The sequence below is a fragment of the Podarcis raffonei genome, chromosome 11 (genome assembly GCF_027172205.1).
Source record: "Podarcis raffonei isolate rPodRaf1 chromosome 11, rPodRaf1.pri, whole genome shotgun sequence".
In the NCBI taxonomy this organism is placed as follows: Eukaryota; Metazoa; Chordata; class Lepidosauria; order Squamata; family Lacertidae; genus Podarcis; species Podarcis raffonei.
The window spans coordinates 46,709,858-46,731,558 of NC_070612.1; the positions used below are offsets into that span (position 1 = coordinate 46,709,858).

Here is a 21,701-nt window from a genome sequence, read left to right on the forward strand (position 1 = left end):
ATTTCAAGGTTGCCATGGTCAGTAGTATCCCATCCAATACCTGGCTAGAAATAGATGTTTTTTATTTTCTCCTGAAAGTCAGCAATGAGGGAGGCAGAAGCAGCTCGCCAGGGAGGACATTCCACAAATGGAAGCAGTCCCTGGTCAATGCCAACTGGGCAGCAGCTACAGGTAGCACTACCAACTGGGCCTCCTACACCCGGAGGTCTCAGGGCGGTTCACAGAAAAAAATCAGAATATAAAACCACAAAATATATAATAAAAATAAAAACAACGACCCAGTGACCCCCCCAACACACACAAAACCACATTTTAAAAGGGCGTAAGATGTCAATCAAAGTAAACCAAGGCCCGGTTAAAAAGGAATGTTTTTGCCTGGTGCCTAAAGGTGTATAATGAAGGTGCCAGGCAAACTTCCCTGGGGAGAGCATTCCACAGATGGGAGCCACTGCAGAGAAGGCCCATTCTCATGTTGCCACCCTCCGGATCTCTTGCTTGCATTTATAGCTGATAGTGCGGGAAACTTTGCTGTACTACTAGCTCCCCACCCCTCAGACCATTGTAGTGTAAATCCCTCATTTCTGTCCTTGTTAACAAATGACCCTACAACTCTATTAAAAACAGGTGCCACTTTCAAAGTGGCATTTTTTACTTCATTGGATATTTCATTGTGGTCATATAATAAAATGGGAAGTCGTTTGACATTATTTGACTATCAGTTAACTGATGTACCAGTTTTCTGAAAGCCACTTGCTTCCCACAGAGGCCTTCCCTATCTTCCCGGAGAAAGATAGAAATGAGCTCCTTGTTCTGCTTCTCCCTCCAGAATTGGCACCAGCAGCTCTCCAGGCAAGTAAATAGAAATACGGAGTAAGCTGAAAGGGCTACTTTAAAATGCGTTCCAAGTTCCTTTCTAGCGTTGAGTCTGTGAGGTAGGCTTCAAAAAATACCGTTATATCCAAATCGGCTTTGATCATAGTGGAATTAAATTAGATACACACACGCATTCACACATTGCCACATAGCAGCTTTTCACTGAGTTGGATCCAAACTTACGTTTTTGTGAATGGAAGACCTTCCATCTGTGTACAGCTTTTGATCCAGCAGAGGGTTCCTATTAATGGAAGGGGAGGGAGAGGCAGTATTTACCTATCCTCCCTACCTCGAATCATTCCCAAGTGTCTGCAATAGAAGGTGTGAGGAGCTATAGGAGAAATTGGCATGTCACCTCCGTTCATCCATCAGTGAGAACAAAGTCTAGATCTGGTGGTGTTTTCTGGTTAGAATTTAGTGTTCTTATACACTCGTACCTTGAAAGCCAAACAGAATGCGTTCCCGAAGTCCATTTGACTTCCAAAACATTCAGTAACCAAGGCTCTGCTTCTGATTGGCTGCAGGAGCTGCCTGCAGCCAATTGGAAACTGCGCCGGACATTCGGCTTCTAAAAAAGTTCAAAAACCGGAACACTCACTTCCAGATTTCGATTGTTTGGGAGCTGAAATGTTAAGCAACTAAGCCATTCAAGATTCAAGCTACAACTACCACATTTCAGTTTCTCAAAGCAATTGACATGACCTCAAGTATGGCACCATTGTAAGAGAGGCTAGTGTTGCTATTTTTGGTTATTAAACATACTTTAAATAACTTGGGTAGGCTAGCATTCTATTTTTAACTTTGGGGTGTGGTGATTTCTGTCTTATTTATATGGGTTGCTTTTTTTAAGCCGTTAACCCTGTCTTTGTGCTTCATTTTTTTTTTTTTTTACCTATTTATTGCATGCTGACCTCATGTTGTAGGACATCATGGAAGTGCTGTAGGAATTTATAGGGTTGCCTAGAAATGTTTGATCTAAGATAAAATTTGGGTCTTCTTGACTGTCAGTGCCCATTTAGTCCATTCACTGCGCCAGAAAACAGTCTATTTCTCTGTGAAATGGAATTTGAAAGAGTGTTTTACCGAAGAATGAGTCAGGTTTGCATTAACATCATCTTAAATTAAAACATTCATGTGGTTAACTGAAGGAAGTCTTGTTCTGTAGAAGGCTTAGAAGAAAGTACAGGTGTTTTGTGGTAGTGTGAGTACATAAATGAACATGTAACACAAATAAGCTGTCTTCACCTATAGCCAAGCCTAGGTCTAAGAAAATTAAACATGACTGCATAGGAATGTCCTGGCTATTTCATGGCTTGTTTCTTTTCAGAACTCAGACATGTTTTGAGACTTGGTTTGTTCCTCAACTGGCTGGCTGTTTTTGGAAGCAGTTTTGACTTTTAGCAGAAAAACTGAATTCAGTCTTTTGTTAAGCAAGGGAGCTAACTATGCTCAAAGCTGTTTGTAAACTTTTGAGTGTTTATTCAAAATATGCTATTGATGGTTGTTGGTTTTTTTACAACGCATTTTCTTTCCCCCGAAAAAACAGGTTGTGAAGATGAGAAAAGAAGTGAGGAAAGTCAGAGTGCTGACAATTCGCAAACTAACTAGACATATTGCAAAACTGAAGGCAAAAAAGTAAGCTTAACAATTATTCTTTTTATGGTTTTCTGCAGTCCCAGGGCAACTGGTAGTAGGAGCTGAGGGCTCTTTCTAGCAGGAAAGTGGGCAGCAACCCCTTGCCCCTGCCCCTCTCTGGCCAAAAAATATCCCTCTTGCCATGATGACGTATTTCATCCTGCAGCCTCCCCAGTAGTCCCAAGTCTCCACATTCTTTCATTTTCTATAGCGTGTTTTGGGGTTTCCAGGTCACTTTGGTAGCTAAGCCAATGCACTGTCCAAGCCTGCAATCATGGTTAAGGAATCTCCTCCTTAACCAGGGGCATAGTGTGGGGAGGGCCAGGGCGGCTGTGGCCCTGGGCACAGATTTTTGAAGGGGCACGACGAGGGGGCGCAACCAGGGGTCCTCATCAAGTTCGGAGCAGTGAGAAGGCAAGCCAAGCTGACCTGGTCCAGGCCTTGTGGGCTGGGGCAGCAGCGCCTCCTCCTCCTCGTGGCTGGTGAAGGGCCACCAGTGTGTGGCCCAACCCTGAGCCGGCCGAGAGGGAGGAAGGGGGAGGGCACCACCACCAAGAAGAGAGCCGTCTCCTCCTTTGCCAACAGGGCACCTCAGGTCTATCCTCAAATGGCAGCTTTGAACCTCTTTCTTCCTCCCCTCCCCTTGCTTCACCTCACTTCCTGCCGACTCGGACCGCCGTGGCTCAGTTGGCGGTGAGGGCTTGGGCTGGCATGGCTGCCTCTCTCTCACACACACATACACACCCCGGGTGCCAGCAGCCCATGCTACACCACTGTCCTGTAGCCAAGCTAAGTCAGACCTTGGATTAGCTGCCATTCTGCACTCATATGATGTGCAAACCATTCCACTATGCTCCCAGTGCAACTTTTGCATTTCCTAACCGTGGATAAGAGATTGCAAAAAAGAAAAGGGGAAAAAAGAACTGCACCAGGCCTTGGTAACTATTACCATGAATTATTTTACAGTGAATAATGATGGAACATAACATATGTAGTATTGCAATATTATTTAAATACCTTCCTCTTTCAGGGGCACGGAAGATGCAGTATTGAAAAACCATAAACGTGCAGAGAGGTTACTGGAAGAAATTCATGCCATGAAGGTAACGCTATGCATATGCCTTTGGATATCTAGTCTACAAACTGCTTAAATTACAAACATCTGTACAGGTCTTTTTTTAAAAAAAAATCCACTTCAAATAAATTTGTTTCAGATTTTGTATGGACTAGTTTTGGCTGTAAATAGAACATATGGGAGAGCAACAGACCACAAACGTGGTGGGAGACTATTTTTAAATTTATATTTTACTTTTTATTGGTGTAACTGTCAAGGTGCTAGACTAATTTGACTTGTACGTGTTGCCAAGCTAAACTAGCATTTGTTTCCAACAGACCAGTGTGCCTCAATTTTTAATTCCTGAACTGAATGATGACTGTTAAGTGCCTCTGCTGCTCAGAAATGTGATGGACATTTTGGTGGTTGACATCATAGTTCCTAGTCTTCCCACTTGCCAACTCCTTACATTTTTCTGCAATGCTGTCACTGCTCTAATGTGCAAAGCAGTAACTGACAAAATGGATTGAAACCAAAGTATTTTTTCTCTTCTGAAGCCAGGGTATTCATTAGCATTTGCAAGGCTCTTTTACTTCTCTTACACTGACATGCTGAGCCAGTAAATGTCTGGCAGGCTTTTGAATAACAGGTCTTTTTTGTAGCAATGAATAGCTTAATTACAGTCTCTTTTCTTCGTACAATATTTATAATTTTAAACGTCAAAGTGCAAGACTGGTCTTTCAAATTAGCCATAAGATTAAGCTGCAGGAATGCTGTTTTGCCCTGCTAAGGAATGCATAGTTTACTTTTCTAAACAGGTGAGCTATGGTAATTTTACACAATATGCTGGTTCTTGGAAGTATTTAAGAACTCATAATTAATGAAAAGTAGATTAAACAGCTTCCACTTTGGTGCCTATAGAATTGCCTTAAAATGTATACAGCAGTTTTCAAAGCACATAGCAAATGCACTGGTCTTTGTGATTGCCGAAGAAGAAGATAACTTTAAAAGAGGGGAAATAAGGAAATGTTATTTTAAGTCTCTCTGAGACAGGCTACAGCCAAAAAAACAAAATAATAGCAGAACTGGGTTGGATCCAGAATTTTGCTTAGCAGAGTTTCACTGGCACTGGAAGGAAGAAGCGATTTTAGTTTATTTGTCCTTTTCTCCGACAACCCCTACACCTCCTGAAAACTGTTCCATAGGGTTGGAGACCTGCAGGAGCTCTAGAGACAGCATTACAAAAGGGGACATCAGTGGAAATCCTTTTCCATTCCTCTGGACAGAACCGGAACCCAATGCCTTCTATGAATGAACTCTTCCATTGAAGAAATAGCCATTCTGGATCCAGCCCTTTGTCTTTTAGCTATCTTGCCCTTTCTTCATTCCATCAAAAATGAAGGCTTTTAGTATCTGTGGAATTGCAGGGCACAGCTATATTTCTGGACAAGCAAACGGACTTGCATTACAGAAACTTGATGGTGTGTTTCAGATATCCAGTTCCCTGCAGAAACCAGAAATACTGATTACCTGTACCATTAATACAGTGGTACCGTGGGTTAAGTACTTAATTCGTTCCAGAGGTCCGTTCTTAACCTGAAACTGTTCTTAACCTGAAGCACCACTTTAGCTAATGGGGCCTCCTGCTGCTGCTGCGCCACCGGAGCACGATTTCTGTTCTTATCCTGAAGCAAAGTTCTTAACCTGAAGCACTATTCCTGGGTTAGCGGAGTCTGTAACCTGAAGCGTATGTAACCTGAAGCGTATGTAACCCGAGGTACCACTGAATTGGAATTTCAGCATGTTTCTGTCCTTGAAATAGGTCAAGCCTTTGAAACTTTGAAGCACTCCTAAAGTGAACCGTTGCAAGCTTGCATTTGGAGCACTTGCAGAATGCTTAGAGGACACACACAAAGCAGCCCTTGCCAAGATTGTCAACCTCCTTTCCCTGCTCCAAGGTCTGGAAACTTTCCTTGGTGAAAGGAGGGGAAATGGCTGAGGCAGTGAGTGCGCCTTGGGCTCCTCAGGTTGTCTTCTCCTGCTGTTGATGGGACTGAGACTACCAGACCCAAAGTGCCCTGTTGTCGTCTTCTTGTGCCTATAGTGCATTTCAGAGTTTGGGGGCAGTTCACGGGATTGAAGGGATTGCTTGCTTCGATCCTGGTTGCAAACATTCAAGCAGAGGCTCTCACATTTTACAATGAACTTTGCCCGAAAGATTCTATAACTCCTACTGTCAAGCTCAGGCATAGGCAAACTCAGGCCCTCCAGGTGTTTGGGACTACAGTTCCCATCATCCCTGACCACTAGTCCTGTTAGCTAGGGATGGTGGGAATTGTAGTCCCAAACATCTGGAGCGCCCGAGTTTGCCTATGCCTGGTCAAGCTTTTCTCTAGGTGAAGTTCATTATGTTTGTACCTCTTTCATATGTAAACATGAAGTTTCTTTGCGAAACAGATTTCGAAATGGATTCAGGGGCAAAAACAGCTTCAGCTTGGGGAAAAAAACATTTCTATTTTGCAACGTAACTTGCATTATATAAAATTTGAAATACAGACCGCTGTGTGTCGAGCACTCTTAATCTCATGTCATGTTGGGCTGTGAGTTTACCTGTTTTTTTATTTTAATGTAAAATATTTTTGGGGGTTAAAACATTCTGCTAGGTGCTAACAGTTACATATGAAGAATTGTTCAGTAGTCACTGTGTATGGTACCCGATAAGATTTAGGCACTTGCGCTTGAAAAATGAATACCAGCCAGAGGATGGTATGTATTTGATGGAACTTGAGAAGTCCTGTCAGTAACTGTTAAAAAGATTAAAGTTTTTCTCTATGGCAGGTTTGTTCTTATGACATCAGTGTGGTCTGGTCCAAGGGGCTTTCCCCCTTGATATTTGCACTTTATATTTATTAAAAGAGGACTAATAGGCATATGTAGTAATCAGATGATTCAGAAATCCCAAACATTCCAAACTCAAAAGCTAGAAATATCCTCTTTGCAGGCAAACAACATTGGTTAAAAATTCTAGCTACGTGGATGAAAAAACTGGGTTAATTGTTTGCAGGAGTTCTTGAAGCTATTGGAACAGAAAACTGTTTTTAGATTCTTCAGGCTTCATTTTGCCAGAACTGTATAAAACATTTATTTTAAAATACAGGAAAGAGACAAAGAACGCTATGAACCTTGCTAGTTCTTCCTCTGTACGTGATTTATTTTATGGATGTCCAAACTGGACATATAAGATGTATTTGTAGAAAATGAGGGTGGATTACAATAATACTATTATTTGGCCTTCATTGATTCAATTTATCCTATTTCACAAAATATTTATATCACATGACATGTTACAAGTTTTTATGTAAACCCATGTCACTGTTCTGAAATGAGCATTCTGGGCCAGTGTAACAGAGCTGAGGTGATGCCCAGCTAATCCCTACTCACAGTAGACCCATTGAAATCAGTGGACTTAAGTTACTTAAGTTCATTGATTTCCATGGATCTGCTGATATTGTGTATTAGTTGAATGTTGCCTATGATCCGCAAACCCTAATTAAGAAATTGGGAACTTGCCATAAGATTCTATGGTCCTGGCAAGGAACAAATTCCCTCTTCCTGCCTTAACAGCAGTTAAGGCGCACATCAGTATCGGCACAGCTGACCATTAAAGCTAAAGAAATTTCAAGAATAATCTGCCTCCTATGGTTCAAAGTTAGGTATGAATTTGTCTGCAAATACAGTGGTACCTTGGTTCTCAAACACCTTGATACTCAAACAACTTGGAACCCAAACACTGCAAACCCGGAAGTAAGTGTTCCAGTTTATGAACTTTTTTCCGGAAACTGAACGTGCTCTGTTTTGATTATTCTTCCGTTTTGAGTGACACATCTGTCGGTTTTGAGTGCCACACTTCCATTTTGAGTGTTATGCTGAGGTCTATCTGGTTTTGCTATTTATTTTGCGTTTTTGTTTTTGCTGCTTTTTTGTGACTGTGTGGAACCCAGTTCAGCTACTGATTGATTGTGTGGCTGCAGTACATTGTTCATTGCTTTCATTTTATGCATCAGTGGTCTCGTTAGATAGTAAAATTCATGTTAAATTGCTGTTTTAGGGGTTGTTTCTAAAAGTCTGGAATGGCTTAATCCATTTTGCATTACTTTCTATGGAAAAGCTTGCTTTGGTTTTGGAACGGACTTCTGGAACGGATTAAGTTTGAGAACCAAGGTACCACTGTATGGACCTTATAGATATAAACAATTTTCTAGATAAATTTGTATATTTGTTTGTGTATCAGCAATAGTTCTTTGGAATTGTTTGAGTGTATTTCTTCAAAGTGTGGTGGCAAATGACAGCGCATTGATCAAGTTGCCCTGTTCATTAGCTACACCTTGGATAATAGTTTTACTTTCGCCACAGAGGAAGTGGGGAAATCCTTCAACAGGAAGGAAATGGGACTGAGCTGTTACGGCCAGCTCTGAACAGCAGGGTAAAGGTAAAGGACCCTGACAGTTAAGTTTAGTCACGAACGACTCTGGGGTTGCAGCGCTCATCTCACTTTCAGGCCAAGGGAGCCAACGTTTGTCCGCTCCACAGACAGTATTTCTGGGTCATGTGGCCAGCATGCCTAAGCCGCCTCTGGCGCAACAGAACACCAAAACCAGAGCAGCACACGGAAACGCCGTTTACCTTCCCACCAGAGTGATACCTATTTATCTACTTGTACTTTCTGGCGTGCTTTCAAACTGCTAGGTTGGCAGGAGCTGAGTCAGTTCACTATCATTAATTTCTGAAATAATCACCACGCATCATTTAACAAAACTGGATATATTTTCTCGCATACTCTTTCATCCTCAAGTCGTTTGTTCTTCGATAAGAGAATCAAGTCTTTAGGGATCAGCTGCCAGACAGGTGTAGTAAGTTATGTTGAAATGCTATCAGTCAGAGTGCTATTCGAGGATGTCAGGTACAAACACTTAAGAATAATACGATGACTGTTTGGGGATAGTACCTGAAGAAAAATACCCAAAGAGGCAAGGCCACCCTTGGCATTTAATCGAGGTGTGATCACTCACTCCTTGTTCTGTTCGTTGTCTCCACTCCCATCGATTTACTGCCTCCAGGACTGCCTTCCCCCACCAGCAGCCTGTTAATCTTTAAAAAAAGGCATTGTACATATTCAGAAAACAAAGTACTGCCTTGCTTTCACAATACAGTGGTACCTTGCTTCTCAAACTTAATCTGTTCCTGGAGCCCATTTGACTCCCGAAATGGTTTCAAAAACCAAGGCATGGCTTCCTTCACTCAATTGGAAGCCATATCGGACTTCATCTTCTGAAAAATGTTCACAAACCGGAACACAAACTTCTGGGTTTGCAGCATTTGGGAGCCAATTTGTTGGGGAGTGAAGCTGTATAGTTTCCTTGCAACTCCCTTGCCTGCTTTAGAATGGCTGCAGTTGTACATGTATGTATGTTCACTTTTTGTGCCTTTAATGTGATACATGCAAGACAAAGAAAGATATGGAAAAGAGTTGCATTTTTAAAAAATGTTTCTGGAATGAGTCGCAAGCTTGGGGGGTGTATTTGCGTGCTTCTCTCCTCCCAGCGAGATGCATACATTCCTGGCATGAAGGCGCTTCCTTCTGTGTGTGAAGTTGCCACAAGTTGCCTTTTTTCTATATGTGAGCTGCTGTAGCAGGATGGCAAATTATAAGCAGATTAGAATGGCTATGGCAGCTTGAACTTTTGCTTTGTGCAAGGAAGAGTATTAATATCACACAAGAGAAAAACAAATGCCTTCAAGATGAAATTTTTATTCTCCGCATTGTCTCTTCTGAAGTCAGTTCAGGGAGCAGGGTCATAAATAATGTTTGTTTTTCTTAATTATTGGGTAATGACAGCCAATACAATCCAAAACAGCTTAATGGCTTGCCTTGTGTCCAAAATGGAATTTTTAAAATCTGCTCTGTGTTCCGACTACTTTTGCTGCTTTTCTCTTCTCTCTGGTTGAATCTCAACCATTTTAAGCATTCTTGCGGTTGTTTTTCAATGCCTGTGCCATGTTGGTAAATATGATTGCAAGAAAATGGCTTCATTTATATATTTAATAGGTACTTCTTGAACTTGAATTCTAAATTTGCTACCAAGTGGAGTTTAGCGTTTGCCTGAAGAATTTATAAAGCAAAAAAGGAGATAGAACTATGTACTGCCTGTGAATTTACAGCTGGGTTTTCAAGTGAAGGATTTTTCTACTTTACTTTTACAAAGTGGCATGAATATTTCATAGAATGTACTTGTAAGAGCAGTGGCTAGCTAAATTACAGTTATACCTATGCCAGTGAAATACCATAACATTTAAATTTTAGGACTTCCAACTGTAATACCATTTTCTGCCAGAAAAGGTTTTAGTGGACTGTTCAAGTTCTAGGTCATGATGAGTATAGATTGGCTTTACCTGCAGCCAATCGGAAGCCGTGGAAGTCCTGTTGGACATTCAGGTTCCAAAGAACTTTCACAAACTTTCACCCACTTCCTGGTTTGCAGCATTCGGAAGCCAAAATGTCGTGAGTACCAAGGCGTTCAGGATCCAAGGTACAACTGTATTTGAAAATTAAAGAGAAAACTGCTTATGGTGATAGTTACTACCTAAGTACATGCCCACATATCAAAACTAGGAAAGTTTATTCTTGCTTTAATCCTGATATTGCTTATAATTGAAATTTGATTTTGACTTTGGGGAAGGTGATGTGGAACACATTTCAAGGAAAAATTAGAGGATACTATCCCAAGCGAATGCTGACATACACAACTGAAGAATTGCTAAGGAAATGGAATGTTCAAACATTGCAATTTTGGTTTTTGTGATTGCCCCACTGAATGATGTTATGACCCAGCTTTTTCCTTTTGTCCAACTTGGTTTTTGTAGCATCGATAACCAAAATACTTTCTGCAGTAGCTTGCAAAGAGCAGTTTGGAGAGCGACTGCTTTTTAAATCACCACAAAATTACGGTCTTGCAAACGAATGTTTTCATCCTAGAGGAAAGACGGTTAATTATATTTCCTATATGTGACTACTGACTTGAATGGGAACCATGGGGCTGAAACCGTTCCTCTAGTTACACTGTCTAAAATGCGCATATCATAGTTTCCAGGTTAAACTTTAAGCTGAAGTCACTGCTTCCATTTTGTCTTGGAAGCCTTTTAAAATCATGAAAATAAGTTTAGGAACATGTCACTGCATTTGAAAAGTTAACTGTGCCAACACTTTTGTACTTCTCTGAATCGTATCTCACTGTTTTCTTTGGTGCTTTCCCCAAATTCAACAACTTCAACAACAACAACAACAACAACAACAACATTTTATTACAGTCATAGACCAGCATAAGGAAAGAGGGGTACAATCATTTAAAATCATATGAAATCTAAAAAACAAAACAAAACACTAAAAGGAATTAAAACAGAATATATATATAAAAGTCCAAAAGAAGCTAAGAAAGTCTAAAAGAAGGGCTAGGAACATCAGAGAAGAGTGAAAGAGTGCAAAAGGCTAGTATATATATAAAACCACAGATATCAGTTGACAGAGCACTACTAGTAAGTATGCACAGAATTACAGTTTTAAATCTATATGGAGCCAGTAGAGTTTAGTTTAAAAGGAAGCATTATCCAAAGGGGTTATTTTAGGGATTCTAAGGGCATATGCATGCCCAAGGCCTTTTTTTAAAAAAATGGTTTTTTGGTATAATTTTAACAACATACCTTTGTTCCATATCACAAACTGCATTAGTTGTTGGTTTTGAAGAAAGACTAGTCCAACTCTGAAGGTTGCAGCCAAGTAAGACTCGCTAAAATGAATGAACCAAAGATGGTCATTAATTTCAGTGGGGCTACTCTGAGTAACACTGAATACAACCTCCAGTTTTTATAAAGGAATTATGTTTATTTGGATTCTTGTCATTATTTGGAATGGTATTGTGGCTGAATTTAAGTGAGTGGGGATTCTTAGCAGCAGAAGATAAATTTGTGTCGATTTAGTACATTGAAATAATGTCACTGTTATTGGTAAAAATACCAGTGCATGAGTTTACTTCAAGATTGAATTTCGTCTTAAATTTTATGTACTTGTAGACTATTTTATATTTTATGAAACTTTGATAAATAACAGCTCTTGTCAACAGAGCAAAGTGTTTTAGCAGCCTGCCCACATCTGTCTACTTTGTGTGTAAAGATATTTGTGGGTTTCTTTTCTTTACACCTGTAGACTAAGATTTCCCTGGGCCATAGGGTTGCATTCCTTACCATAGGAGTTGGAAAACTCCACCCGGCAGCCCTAACTAGGCTCATCATGAGCCCCATTTGGTCTGCGAGGTAGTTTTCTCCAGACCACCCCCCCCCCCAATACTTAATGTCCTTTGTGACATCATCTGCGGGACAGGTAGTGACAAAACTGCCAAGGAGCAGTCAGTAGCCTTTAGGTGCCCTTCACAAGGCTGCCAATCAGCCTGTCAAGAACTCTGCAGCATAGCTGGCCCCTGCCAAAAGTGAGGCTTGAAGTCATTGCCAGTCAGCTGTAAGGTACTGAATTTACCCTGGCTAAGATGGTTGTACCGTGGAGTTCCCGATGGAGAACTCAGTATCGCAGCTGCCCCTGTTGAAAACGCGGCTTGAGGTCTGCTGGCACCAGCTGATCGACACTGACTTCAACCCCTAGGGATTGGTTGTGTGCTCCTTGAATTCCAGCCACCAAGGAAAGATTGTGATGTCGGGGGATGGGCAAGTGGGCATCCCTTCTGGACATGGGGGGAACCCTGGATCTAGCTTACCAGCTTGCCTCATCCATTCTGTCACTACTTGCCTAAGCTGGTCATTCTCATTTTACAGAGAAGCTTGGAAACATAACCAGAGAGATTGTGACTTGGCTCAGCCGGCTCTATTTGAGTTGTGATTTTAGGCCAGGTCCACTGCACAACTTTATCAGTTACACACTATTTATGTGACATCACACAAGATGCATGCTCAATTCTTCTTTGTTAATTCAGTGTTGGCCTTAAATATAAACTTGGAGATACAGTTGTACCTTAGAAGTCGAATGGAATCCGTTCTGGAAGTTTGCAACGGACGTTTGGGTTCCAAAGAACGTTCGCAAGCCAGAAGAATCACTTCCAGGTTTGCGGCGTTCAGGACCCAAAACGTTTGACTCGCAAGTCGTTCGAGATTCAAGATACAACTGTAGTGGGTATCAAGTTCAAATTAGTCTTAACTGATGATTCTTCCTTTCGGTTAGGTGGAGGTGCTGTTGGAACTCCTTGTGGGTGAAGTTTATTGTAAAGCTAGTAAGTGGGGTGGGTGTGTTTTCCCTCCAAAGGCATGAGGATGTTTTTCCCCAGTTGGCATCAAAACTTCAAATGACATTCCCATCTGCAAAACCTGGTGTGAATTTGACCACAGTAGCTATCAGACGGCTGGAACTTTCATCACCTTGCTATGACCAAAAGGGGAAAAAATCCCCTTGCTATTTTAAATTTGCAATGCCAGATGTGATGTGTTACTTGCATTTCTTACCAACAACCAGACAATAAACAAGAAGTTTTAAAATAGAATACTGGAATGAAAGTCACAAACTGAATTAGCCTAAGCCATTCTCCATATTGTAGCACATTGTGGAAGAATTAAGAACATTTTAAATGATACTCGGTGAACTGCATGTTCAATCCACTGCTCAACCCATTACTTGAATTATGTCTTGTATGGAGTTGCCAAGATACAGAAGTACATCAGGGTACCATAGGAGCCAACTCCCAGGGGCTGTGGGGGCTTTGACCCCCACAATGAAATATTTGGGGGGGGGCGGACCCCCACAAAGTTGATGGGCATTCTCATTCAAATGGTGTGTGTGCACTGTATCATGTGATCGATTATGCAGGGTGGGGCTTGCCTCCCCCCCCCCATATTTTATTCAGGTTGGCACCCCTGCATTGTACAGAACATCACTAAAGAATGTAATGCCTTATGTCGGTTAGAAATCATTTATATTTCCAGGGTGACCCGAAGTGGAAGCTGTGTGGATTGTTTTTTTCTAAATATAGACTATTCAAATGCAGATTCTAATTTTGAATTTCATATCCAGTGGTACCTTGGTTCTCGAACGTAATCCATTCCAAAAGTCCATTTGACTTCCGAAACATTCGAAATCCAAGGCGCTGCTTCTGATTGGTGCCGATGCCCAAGGAAACAATAGCCAACAGCCACATCGGATGTTTGGCTGCCGAAAAACATTCGGAAACCGGAACACTTACTAACGGGTTTATGGCATGTGGGAGCCAAAATGGTTCAAGCACCAAGGCGTTCAAGAACCAAGGTTCCACTGTATTTTCAAAGTAAGCATGCATACTACCTGTTAAACCAACTGCTGTTACTCTGTATTGTAACTCTACCTCATAACTATACATTGTATCTCTACCTGTGTAGCCATTTACACATCACCACCAAAAAAAGGGGTGAATTGCAACAAAATAAGGCTATTGTTGCCAATGTACTCCGAAAGAAAACTGTACAGGAGGTGGAGAACTGTAAATGCCGAGTGATTGAAATTTGGGGACATTGTTTACTGCACTATGCAGCTGGCGTTATCCTAGAAGGGCTGTGTTATAGGTCAACTTGTGTGCATGTGGTGGATTTGTTTTATTTTATTAACATACAAAATTGAGCATAAAACAAAACCATCACAGAAAACAGATATGAAATATCAAAGCAGAAACAAGAAGAAGGCCAGAGACCTCAGTAATGCCTTCCAGATTTTTGGTATAATAGAATTACAACGAGTCTATATATTTAAAAATTTTAAACACCATTAACATAGATATCTCTTATTTTTCAAGAGGGATGAGCTGCATTTCCAGTTAGATTTTAATCTAAATTAGATTTTAATCCTGTTTTGCCAAAAAGGGGAAATGAAAGCCTTTAGCTAACTCTATTTCTCTCTCTCTTTTCCCCCCACAGGAGATAAAGCTTGACCACGTTACCAAATTAGCACTCGAAAGAGAAATTAATTTTGAGATTGTTTGCAAAAAGGTAGGATTCTTTGTGCATTTGTGTTAAGTCATCATGTAAACATGCTTGCGGGAAAGAGCCCACTTTCGACCTGAGCAAATATATTTACAGTGGTACCTCATGTTACATACTTAATCTGTTCTGGAGGTCCGTTCGTAACCGGAAACCGCTCGTAACGTGAGGCGCGCTTTCATTAATGGCGCCTCCCGCTGCTGCCACGCCTCTGGAGCACAACTTCCACTCGCATCCCGGGGCAAAGTTTGCAACAAGGAGCATCTACTTCCAGGTTAGCGGAGCGCATAACCCAAAGCTTTCGTAAGGGGGACGGTACGTAACCCAAGGTACCACTGTACAGCCATCCCAAAGGTTTGTCACAGAGTTTCATGTTATGTTGGTGCTGATGGCATATGTCATTGTAGATCCTTCAGGGCACTTTTCTAACGTTCTGACTTTTCAACAACAAAGGTATGTGCAGATGCCTGCTTTGGTTATGATGGATGCCTTGATGAGATTTCTGCTCTCAGTTGCAAATGTCTCTGTCCTTCATTTTTTCGGTTCACTGCAAGTTTAGAAGAAGAAAAACTCCATACATATCTCATGGAGATACCGTATTTTTCGCCCTATAGGATGCACCGTCCCATAAGGCGCACCTAGTTTTTTGGGGGGGAAATAAAGGGGGGGGGAATTATTTTTTCCCCCAGGCGCGGGGCTGGGGCGGGGGAGGCCCGAGCTTCCCCCGACCCCAGCCCCCAAACAGGCAGCTCTCTGCAAGCTGTGGGAGCCCAGAGCTGGCTCCCACAGCTTGCTGAGAGGTCCACGAAGCCTGGACGCGCTGATCTCAGCGCGCGCAGGCTTCGGCATGCAGGCAACTCTCCGCAAGCAGCGGGAGCGCTCCCGCTGCTTGCGGAGAGGTCCGCGAAGCCTGTACGCGCTGATCTCAGCGCACGCAGGCTTCGGCATGCAGGCAACTCCGCAAGCAGCGGGAGCGCTCCCGCTGCTTGCGGAGAGGTCCGCGAAGCCTGGAGAGTGAGAGGGGTCGGTGCGCACCAACCCCTCTCGCTCTCCAGGCTTCAGCGAAAGCCTGCATTCGCCCCATAGGACGCACACACATTTCCCCTTCATTTTTGGAGGGGAAAAAGTGCGTCCTATAGGGCGAAAAATACGGTACTTTACAGGTGTCTAATTAGATTGTCAGCACTTTTGCTTTTGAGGTGGGAGGTGAGCTGGGGGATAGGACTCTAGATGTTTTTGTAAGCACCTCACAGCTGATCTGCATTGTCCTATTTTATTTATAAACTAGCATCTCTATACGAATGCCAAAATAAATTGTATTTCAAATCTCATCTCTGGTGCAGTTGATTACATAGGTTTTAGGTGCAGTTGTCTATTCAAGAAAGAGGGCAAAAATTGCTGGCTGTCATTTTGAGATACATTTTGCAGATTTTACATTGGGTGACATTCAACCCTGTTAGACACTTTGCACAATGGACTTCAGTTCAAACAATTGGGATTCTGTCTTCTCCCTGAAGCCCTTCATATGTCCCCAAAATCTGCTGCAGAGGCTTGGGGGAAATCCCATTTGTTCCTTTGGAGAAGAAGTCCCATCATGTTAGCTGGTGCGACATTGGGCCTTGCTCATTTATTTTTCCAGGGATTGTTTTTTCCAGGGGAAAAAAAGGATTCGGCTGCAAGTTCATCATATGCAATGAAAACCTTTGTGTTGTAGGTTTGTCATTGCTTGAAATGGTCAACATTTGTTTTAAAAATCGTATATTTCCTATGGTCAGTGGATAACTTAATAGCATGGATATCTTATCACAGGATGGAGCAATTTATTTATTATTGAGATCCATCTTGTTAGTTAATGGATATCGTTAGAAAGAGGCAAACTTCTTGTGCCTGTCGGTGTCCAGCTTACAGCTGTCTTTGAAAGGGGGAGTTCTCAGATTTCTACCAATGCCCTAGCTTTCCTTTCAAACTTTGCCAAAGCGGAATGAGCCGATGTAGGCAGATTTGCTTACTCTGTGTAATATAATTTAAGCATGTAATGTGAGTTTCTTTGGCGGAGTTTCTGTTTCTAGCGAAACCACAACATACATACAATTCACCAATATGGTAGTTTAGGGTTTGTTGTGATCTCTTTTTCTTGTCATTGGTTGATGTTTTTAAAGGAAAAACCAATTTATTAATACAAGGTACAGGAATCAATGGCATTTCTCCTTTCGGTGCTGCTCAGTGCATTTCGTTTTGGCCACTACGTTTTAACTAGTATACATACATTAAAAGGAAGCGGAAATTGTTTTCAACGCTTGGGGAAGATGAAGAATTAGAATGTAGAATCGAGTATGTTTAAGTGGAGCAGCTGATTGCGGTCAACCTAGCACAATGTTCTCCACTCTCCTCCACCATGTGCCCCCTAAATCTGTTCTGGGAGATCCCTCAAGCCCTCGGAGCAGATTTTGGGATGGTTTAGGGCATATCCTGGGGGAGAGGGGGAACCCCATTGTGCTAGTGCTGATCATTGCGTCAAATATTTGTGGGGTGGGGAATTTGCTTTAGAGAAGTACATGAAGAGAGAGTTTCTCTCATGTGCCCCTCAGTAATGGGGAACCTGTGGCCCACAGGCCTTATTAAGCGGGCCAGGCTTCTCTGTTTGGGTCGTGAGGCCCTTTCAGCTAAGTCACACCCACCTGTACTATACCTGACATCATAGATATATGAAATAAGGTACGGAGCAGGAAATGGGGCTTGACAGCACCTGCAAGCTACACTGCTCAATACTCAGCTGTGCACTGGGCTTTAGAAGTTGCAAAACACTGACAATCAGCTTATCGGCAAAGTGCCTGCAAAGTACTGTTCTACAGCCGTGTGGTTTGATTTGAGACCACACAGACAAAGGGAAACGGGTCATCTGATGTTATTGTGGTATCAGGTGACTGACAGGTGGATGGCTCCGCCCACCTATCAGACAGGGCACCTAGTGGAGAGGAGAGAAGACTCCAGCCCACGGACCAGACCTAGTTCTCCCTCCCTCCATTGCGGTGATCTTACAAGGAGACCATTTCTCCATCATCAAAAGTGTAAAGGCAAGAGTTTTCTTGGTCCACATGTGGAACAGTCTGCCTCGACCATCACTTTTTTTGTATTTTTTTGGAAGATAGGTGAAAACAGGTCTTTCTCCAATATATATGCACCAATAGATTGTCAGTATAACTTTGGCAAGCTTTTATGGCTAATGATTGAATAGTATTTTATTGGTAATACTGTTACTGTGTTCTTTGTGAGCCATTTATACACTTCAAAAATAAATTAATAATTTTTTTTAAAAAAAATACTTAAGCAATGAATGCATGGGAAAGCCATTGCTTTTATGCAGTGTGCATTACAGCCACTTGAAATTTATTGATTCAGAAGTTTTGGAATCCAAATCATGATGTTTCTCTGGCTCAAGGCCATTCACTTTGAAAACGTTATATTTCCTTCATGCTAATTATACATTTATGTTGCTTGATAGAAGATGCTGGCATTTGTTACGACATTAATAACAGAACACATAATTACTTATTTGGATTTTTAACATTCTTTGCCTTATTTAAAAATTCTCTGTGCGGTCCTTAAGCCAAGAAGAAACAAACTTCTGTGAAATCTCTGCTGTCATTTTTAGCTAAATAAGTCTTGGTATTTGTTGGTGACATCTTATACTTAATGTGTACTTTGTAGGAAGTGAGTGCTTGGGATTCTGTCAATATGCATCTCATCCTAAAGTCAAAAGATACATGCGGTGAGCAGGTGTCATTGCTTTTGTGATCTGCACATCTTCAGGGCCAGACCTTATACTAAGATATCCCAAATTACTGCAGTGGGGTAGCCCTGTTAGTCTCTTGCCGCAAAAAACAGTTAAACCCCAGACTGTTGTAGCCCCTTAAAGGCCCTTATGGCATTATCTTTTGTGAATTCAAACCCACCTTGTCAGATCACTCTGCTCAGTAGGGCTTTACTAGTAGTTTAAAAGGCTGCTCGGAGTTCCCTGGACACGAATGCAGTAAGAAGCAAGTTTAATGTTTCTTCATAAGGCACAAGATAAGATACCCTAGGAATAGCCTTTATAGAGCCTGAACAGTCCCCTGATTCTGTCTGAAATGGAATTGACTGTGGGTGTTTAAAAACCACTGTTTCCTGATAAATTTCCATGGCAAACAGATCCTAACTTCAAACACAAATGGTTGTGGTTACTCTTAAGAACATTGGCGATGTGGGAATGTTTCATGAAGGTGTAAGATTTGTCTCCCTGTGACTAACTCTGTTCCTGTAATGCAGATGATTCAGCCTTGTGGTCTTCAAAAGATTTGTACGTTTGAACTATGTTCTTAAATATTTTCACAGCCTTAAGAATTTGTTGTCTAGCTTAACATCTCCTCGGTGCCAAAGGTACACTGTCTGCCCGGTGATTTTGGCTTTTGAACGGAAATGAACTAGCTCAAAAAAGGTTTCAAGAGTTAATATCCAGTCCTGGTGCCCGACAGTGTATTTTTCCTGTTGGTCTACCTCTAAACACTGTGCAAAAGCATAATGGATAGTTTCCATGTGTACTATAGCCTGCCAAATGGCTTTCCCCATCGCATAGATTATTTCTTCACCACCAGGAGCCTGGGGAAAATTTCAGTGAGAACAATCCATTTAATGGGGTTTTCTGTGGCCACCATACAGAACAGCTGCTACAAATAAGCTGTTTAATGGAGCTTTGCAATGGCAATGCAATTCTGAGACCCTGAGAATCCTGAGAAACGAAGGGTCCCCTCTGCTCCTGACTACAGAGGAAGTGAGTTCAGTTCCTAAATCAACGTCTTACGAATTTTGTCTCATACACTAGTCCAAAATCCTGCCTCATTGTTGAGTCTCCTACTGGTGCAAGGCATGCACTTCATACAAGGAGTATGGGCAGCAGAGATCTGGATGAGATCAGTGGCTACAGTCACTGTGGGAAAGACTTTAAAATATTTTTGTTTTGTTTGGCATTTTAACATCTATGAATAAGCGAGCCTAGGATAATTGTTATCCAGTATGCAGTTGACTTTTTATTTTATGTTACATTTTTAATGCTATAGCATCAGAGGGAACTTTTAAGCTAAGATTGAGAAGTGAAAAAGTAATGCATACATACAGTGGAACCTCTACTTACGGACATAACCAGTTCCGGAGCTCCATCCGTAAGTCGATGCAGTTCGCTGGTAGAAGCGCCGTTGGGCGCAGGCGCATTCGGCGGCAGCGCGCTTTTGCACAGGTGCAAATCGCAGCAAACCCCGTATTTACTTCCAGGTTTGCTGCGGTCGCAACTTGGATCGGGCCCAAGTAGAGGCGGTCGTAAGTAGAGGTTCTACTGTACTGACTTTGGAATAAGCCCCAATCAACTTGGTGGAATGTACTTCTTAGCAAACATACAGAGCATCAGGTTTTCACTCGATTCATCTATCCATGCAGTCCTGTATCTGCTCATCAGAAGCACGTCTTACTGAGTTCCATAGGATTTAGGATTGCAGCATATATGTACTATAATCTGCATACCTTGGATGCTTCGAAAGACTTGGGTCAAATTTTTTGGCATAGTGTCATGGGCATTCTTATGGGAAAATATGACTGCTACCATCTTTTGCCAGGGTTTTGTGTGCAGAAAAATACTAGTAAGCTATAAAAATGTGGACGTCAAATTGTATGTTTAGCGACCCTTTCCTTCTCAACTGTAACTATAAATGGGAGGAAATTGAATTTCTTGTAAAATGAAAGATTTTAGTGTTTTCCATTCGTGCATGAACTAAAGGTATTCGGTACTCCCACAGAAGCTATGACTGCTCTTTGGTCACGAGAAAGTGTTTCCTAATCCTGCAGGTTGGCAAAAGTAAGTTAGATTCATTTTTAGAAATACAGATTCTAGCTGTTCCTAAGTCTCTGAAGATAATAGTATTTGATCTTCAGAAATGCCGACTAGGGTGTAGTTTGGTGTAATACCACTGCCGTTGGTAACCTTTCAAGCCCCTTATTACAGCATATGCAGATTTAATCTTGATAGGGTTGATTTTTTCCCCCTCCTTTTTGTTTTGTCACTCAACAAGATGCTTCACCATTTTTCTAATACAGCCTAATTCTACAGTAAAAGAAAGAGCCGTTGCTAGATTGACAACACACCCACTACTGAAGACAAAAATTGCCAATATTAAAGGTAAGCCAAAATTTGCCCAGCTAATCTTCGTACACTGGAGCATGTACAGCTTTAATAATAATAATAATAATAATAATAATAATAATAATAATAATAATAATAATATCATCTTTGTCTTAAGCTGCAGTGTGTCTAGGCATTGATGACCTTCTCAAACTGAGTATTTGCAATAGTTGAGTAAGCTAAATGTATTGGTATTCTGTGTACCTGAAATAATGGGAGAGAGAGATCTCAAAAACAGTTCATCTACAGATGCCTAGCACGCTCATAAGCCAAATGTTTCTGGGTGTGTCTTAAGATTTTCGGGGCTATTCTACAACCATGTGCACTATTGCACGTATGTATTGTTACTCATACCAACAAGTTGAGGGGTTACGTGACTCATAATTACCACTCTTGCTATTTCCATAGTTGCTAAACTAGTGAAATTAAACAATGATTCAGGAGGTTCTGGTAGAACAATGAATACATACTGTTAAAGCAAGACATGTGCAGTTCAGTTTTTACTCAAAGGCTTTAAGAATGAGATCTTCATGAACTGTTTAAGTCTGTGTGTGATTGAAAGTAATCTCACTATGCTCACTAGGGCCTGTGACTAAGTAAGTGTGTCTACTTTGGCAGCCAATTTTTCTTGGTAATTTATCTTTTCGTCTTCTTTTTTTTCTGAGAGCCCTGAAAAGAAAGAGTCTCTAATTCCCCCACCTCTGTCTTTACTCTGTTACTTGGAGAGACTTGGAGTTTTGCAGCCTTGAATCACTGGGGTCATCTTTAACTTCCTTTAAATTTTTCAGTTGTCTTTCTCCAGTAGCTGTAAGAATATGCTTAAGTGCCTTCTAATAACTTTCTAATTAGGTAAAGAGTTACTAGCTTTCAATTTTA

General features: G+C 41.5%; 1 protein-coding gene and 1 long non-coding RNA gene across 4 annotated transcripts in view; one reads left to right on the forward strand and one right to left on the reverse strand.

Annotated features, from left to right (window-relative positions):
• SRFBP1 (serum response factor binding protein 1) overlaps positions 1 to 21,701 on the forward strand; it is a 49,360-nt gene that overhangs the window by 23,048 nt on the left and 4,611 nt on the right. For 2 of the 3 annotated variants that reach the window (XM_053408029.1, XM_053408030.1), the window contains exons 2-5: positions 2,420 to 2,508; positions 3,539 to 3,611; positions 14,558 to 14,629; positions 20,741 to 20,822. In XM_053408029.1, coding sequence (XP_053264004.1) covers positions 2,420 to 2,508; positions 3,539 to 3,611; positions 14,558 to 14,629; positions 20,741 to 20,822 — 316 coding nt within the window. The remainder of the gene's footprint in view (positions 1 to 2,419; positions 2,509 to 3,538; positions 3,612 to 14,557; positions 14,630 to 20,740; positions 20,823 to 21,701) is intronic. The other variant, XM_053408031.1, reaches the window with a different exon arrangement.
• Positions 810 to 12,360, reverse strand: LOC128423173 (uncharacterized). Its single transcript, XR_008332694.1, has 3 exons — positions 12,167 to 12,360; positions 11,318 to 11,403; positions 810 to 1,114 (listed from the first exon to the last, which is right to left on the reverse strand). It is a non-coding gene; the product is annotated as an uncharacterized LOC128423173 (long non-coding RNA).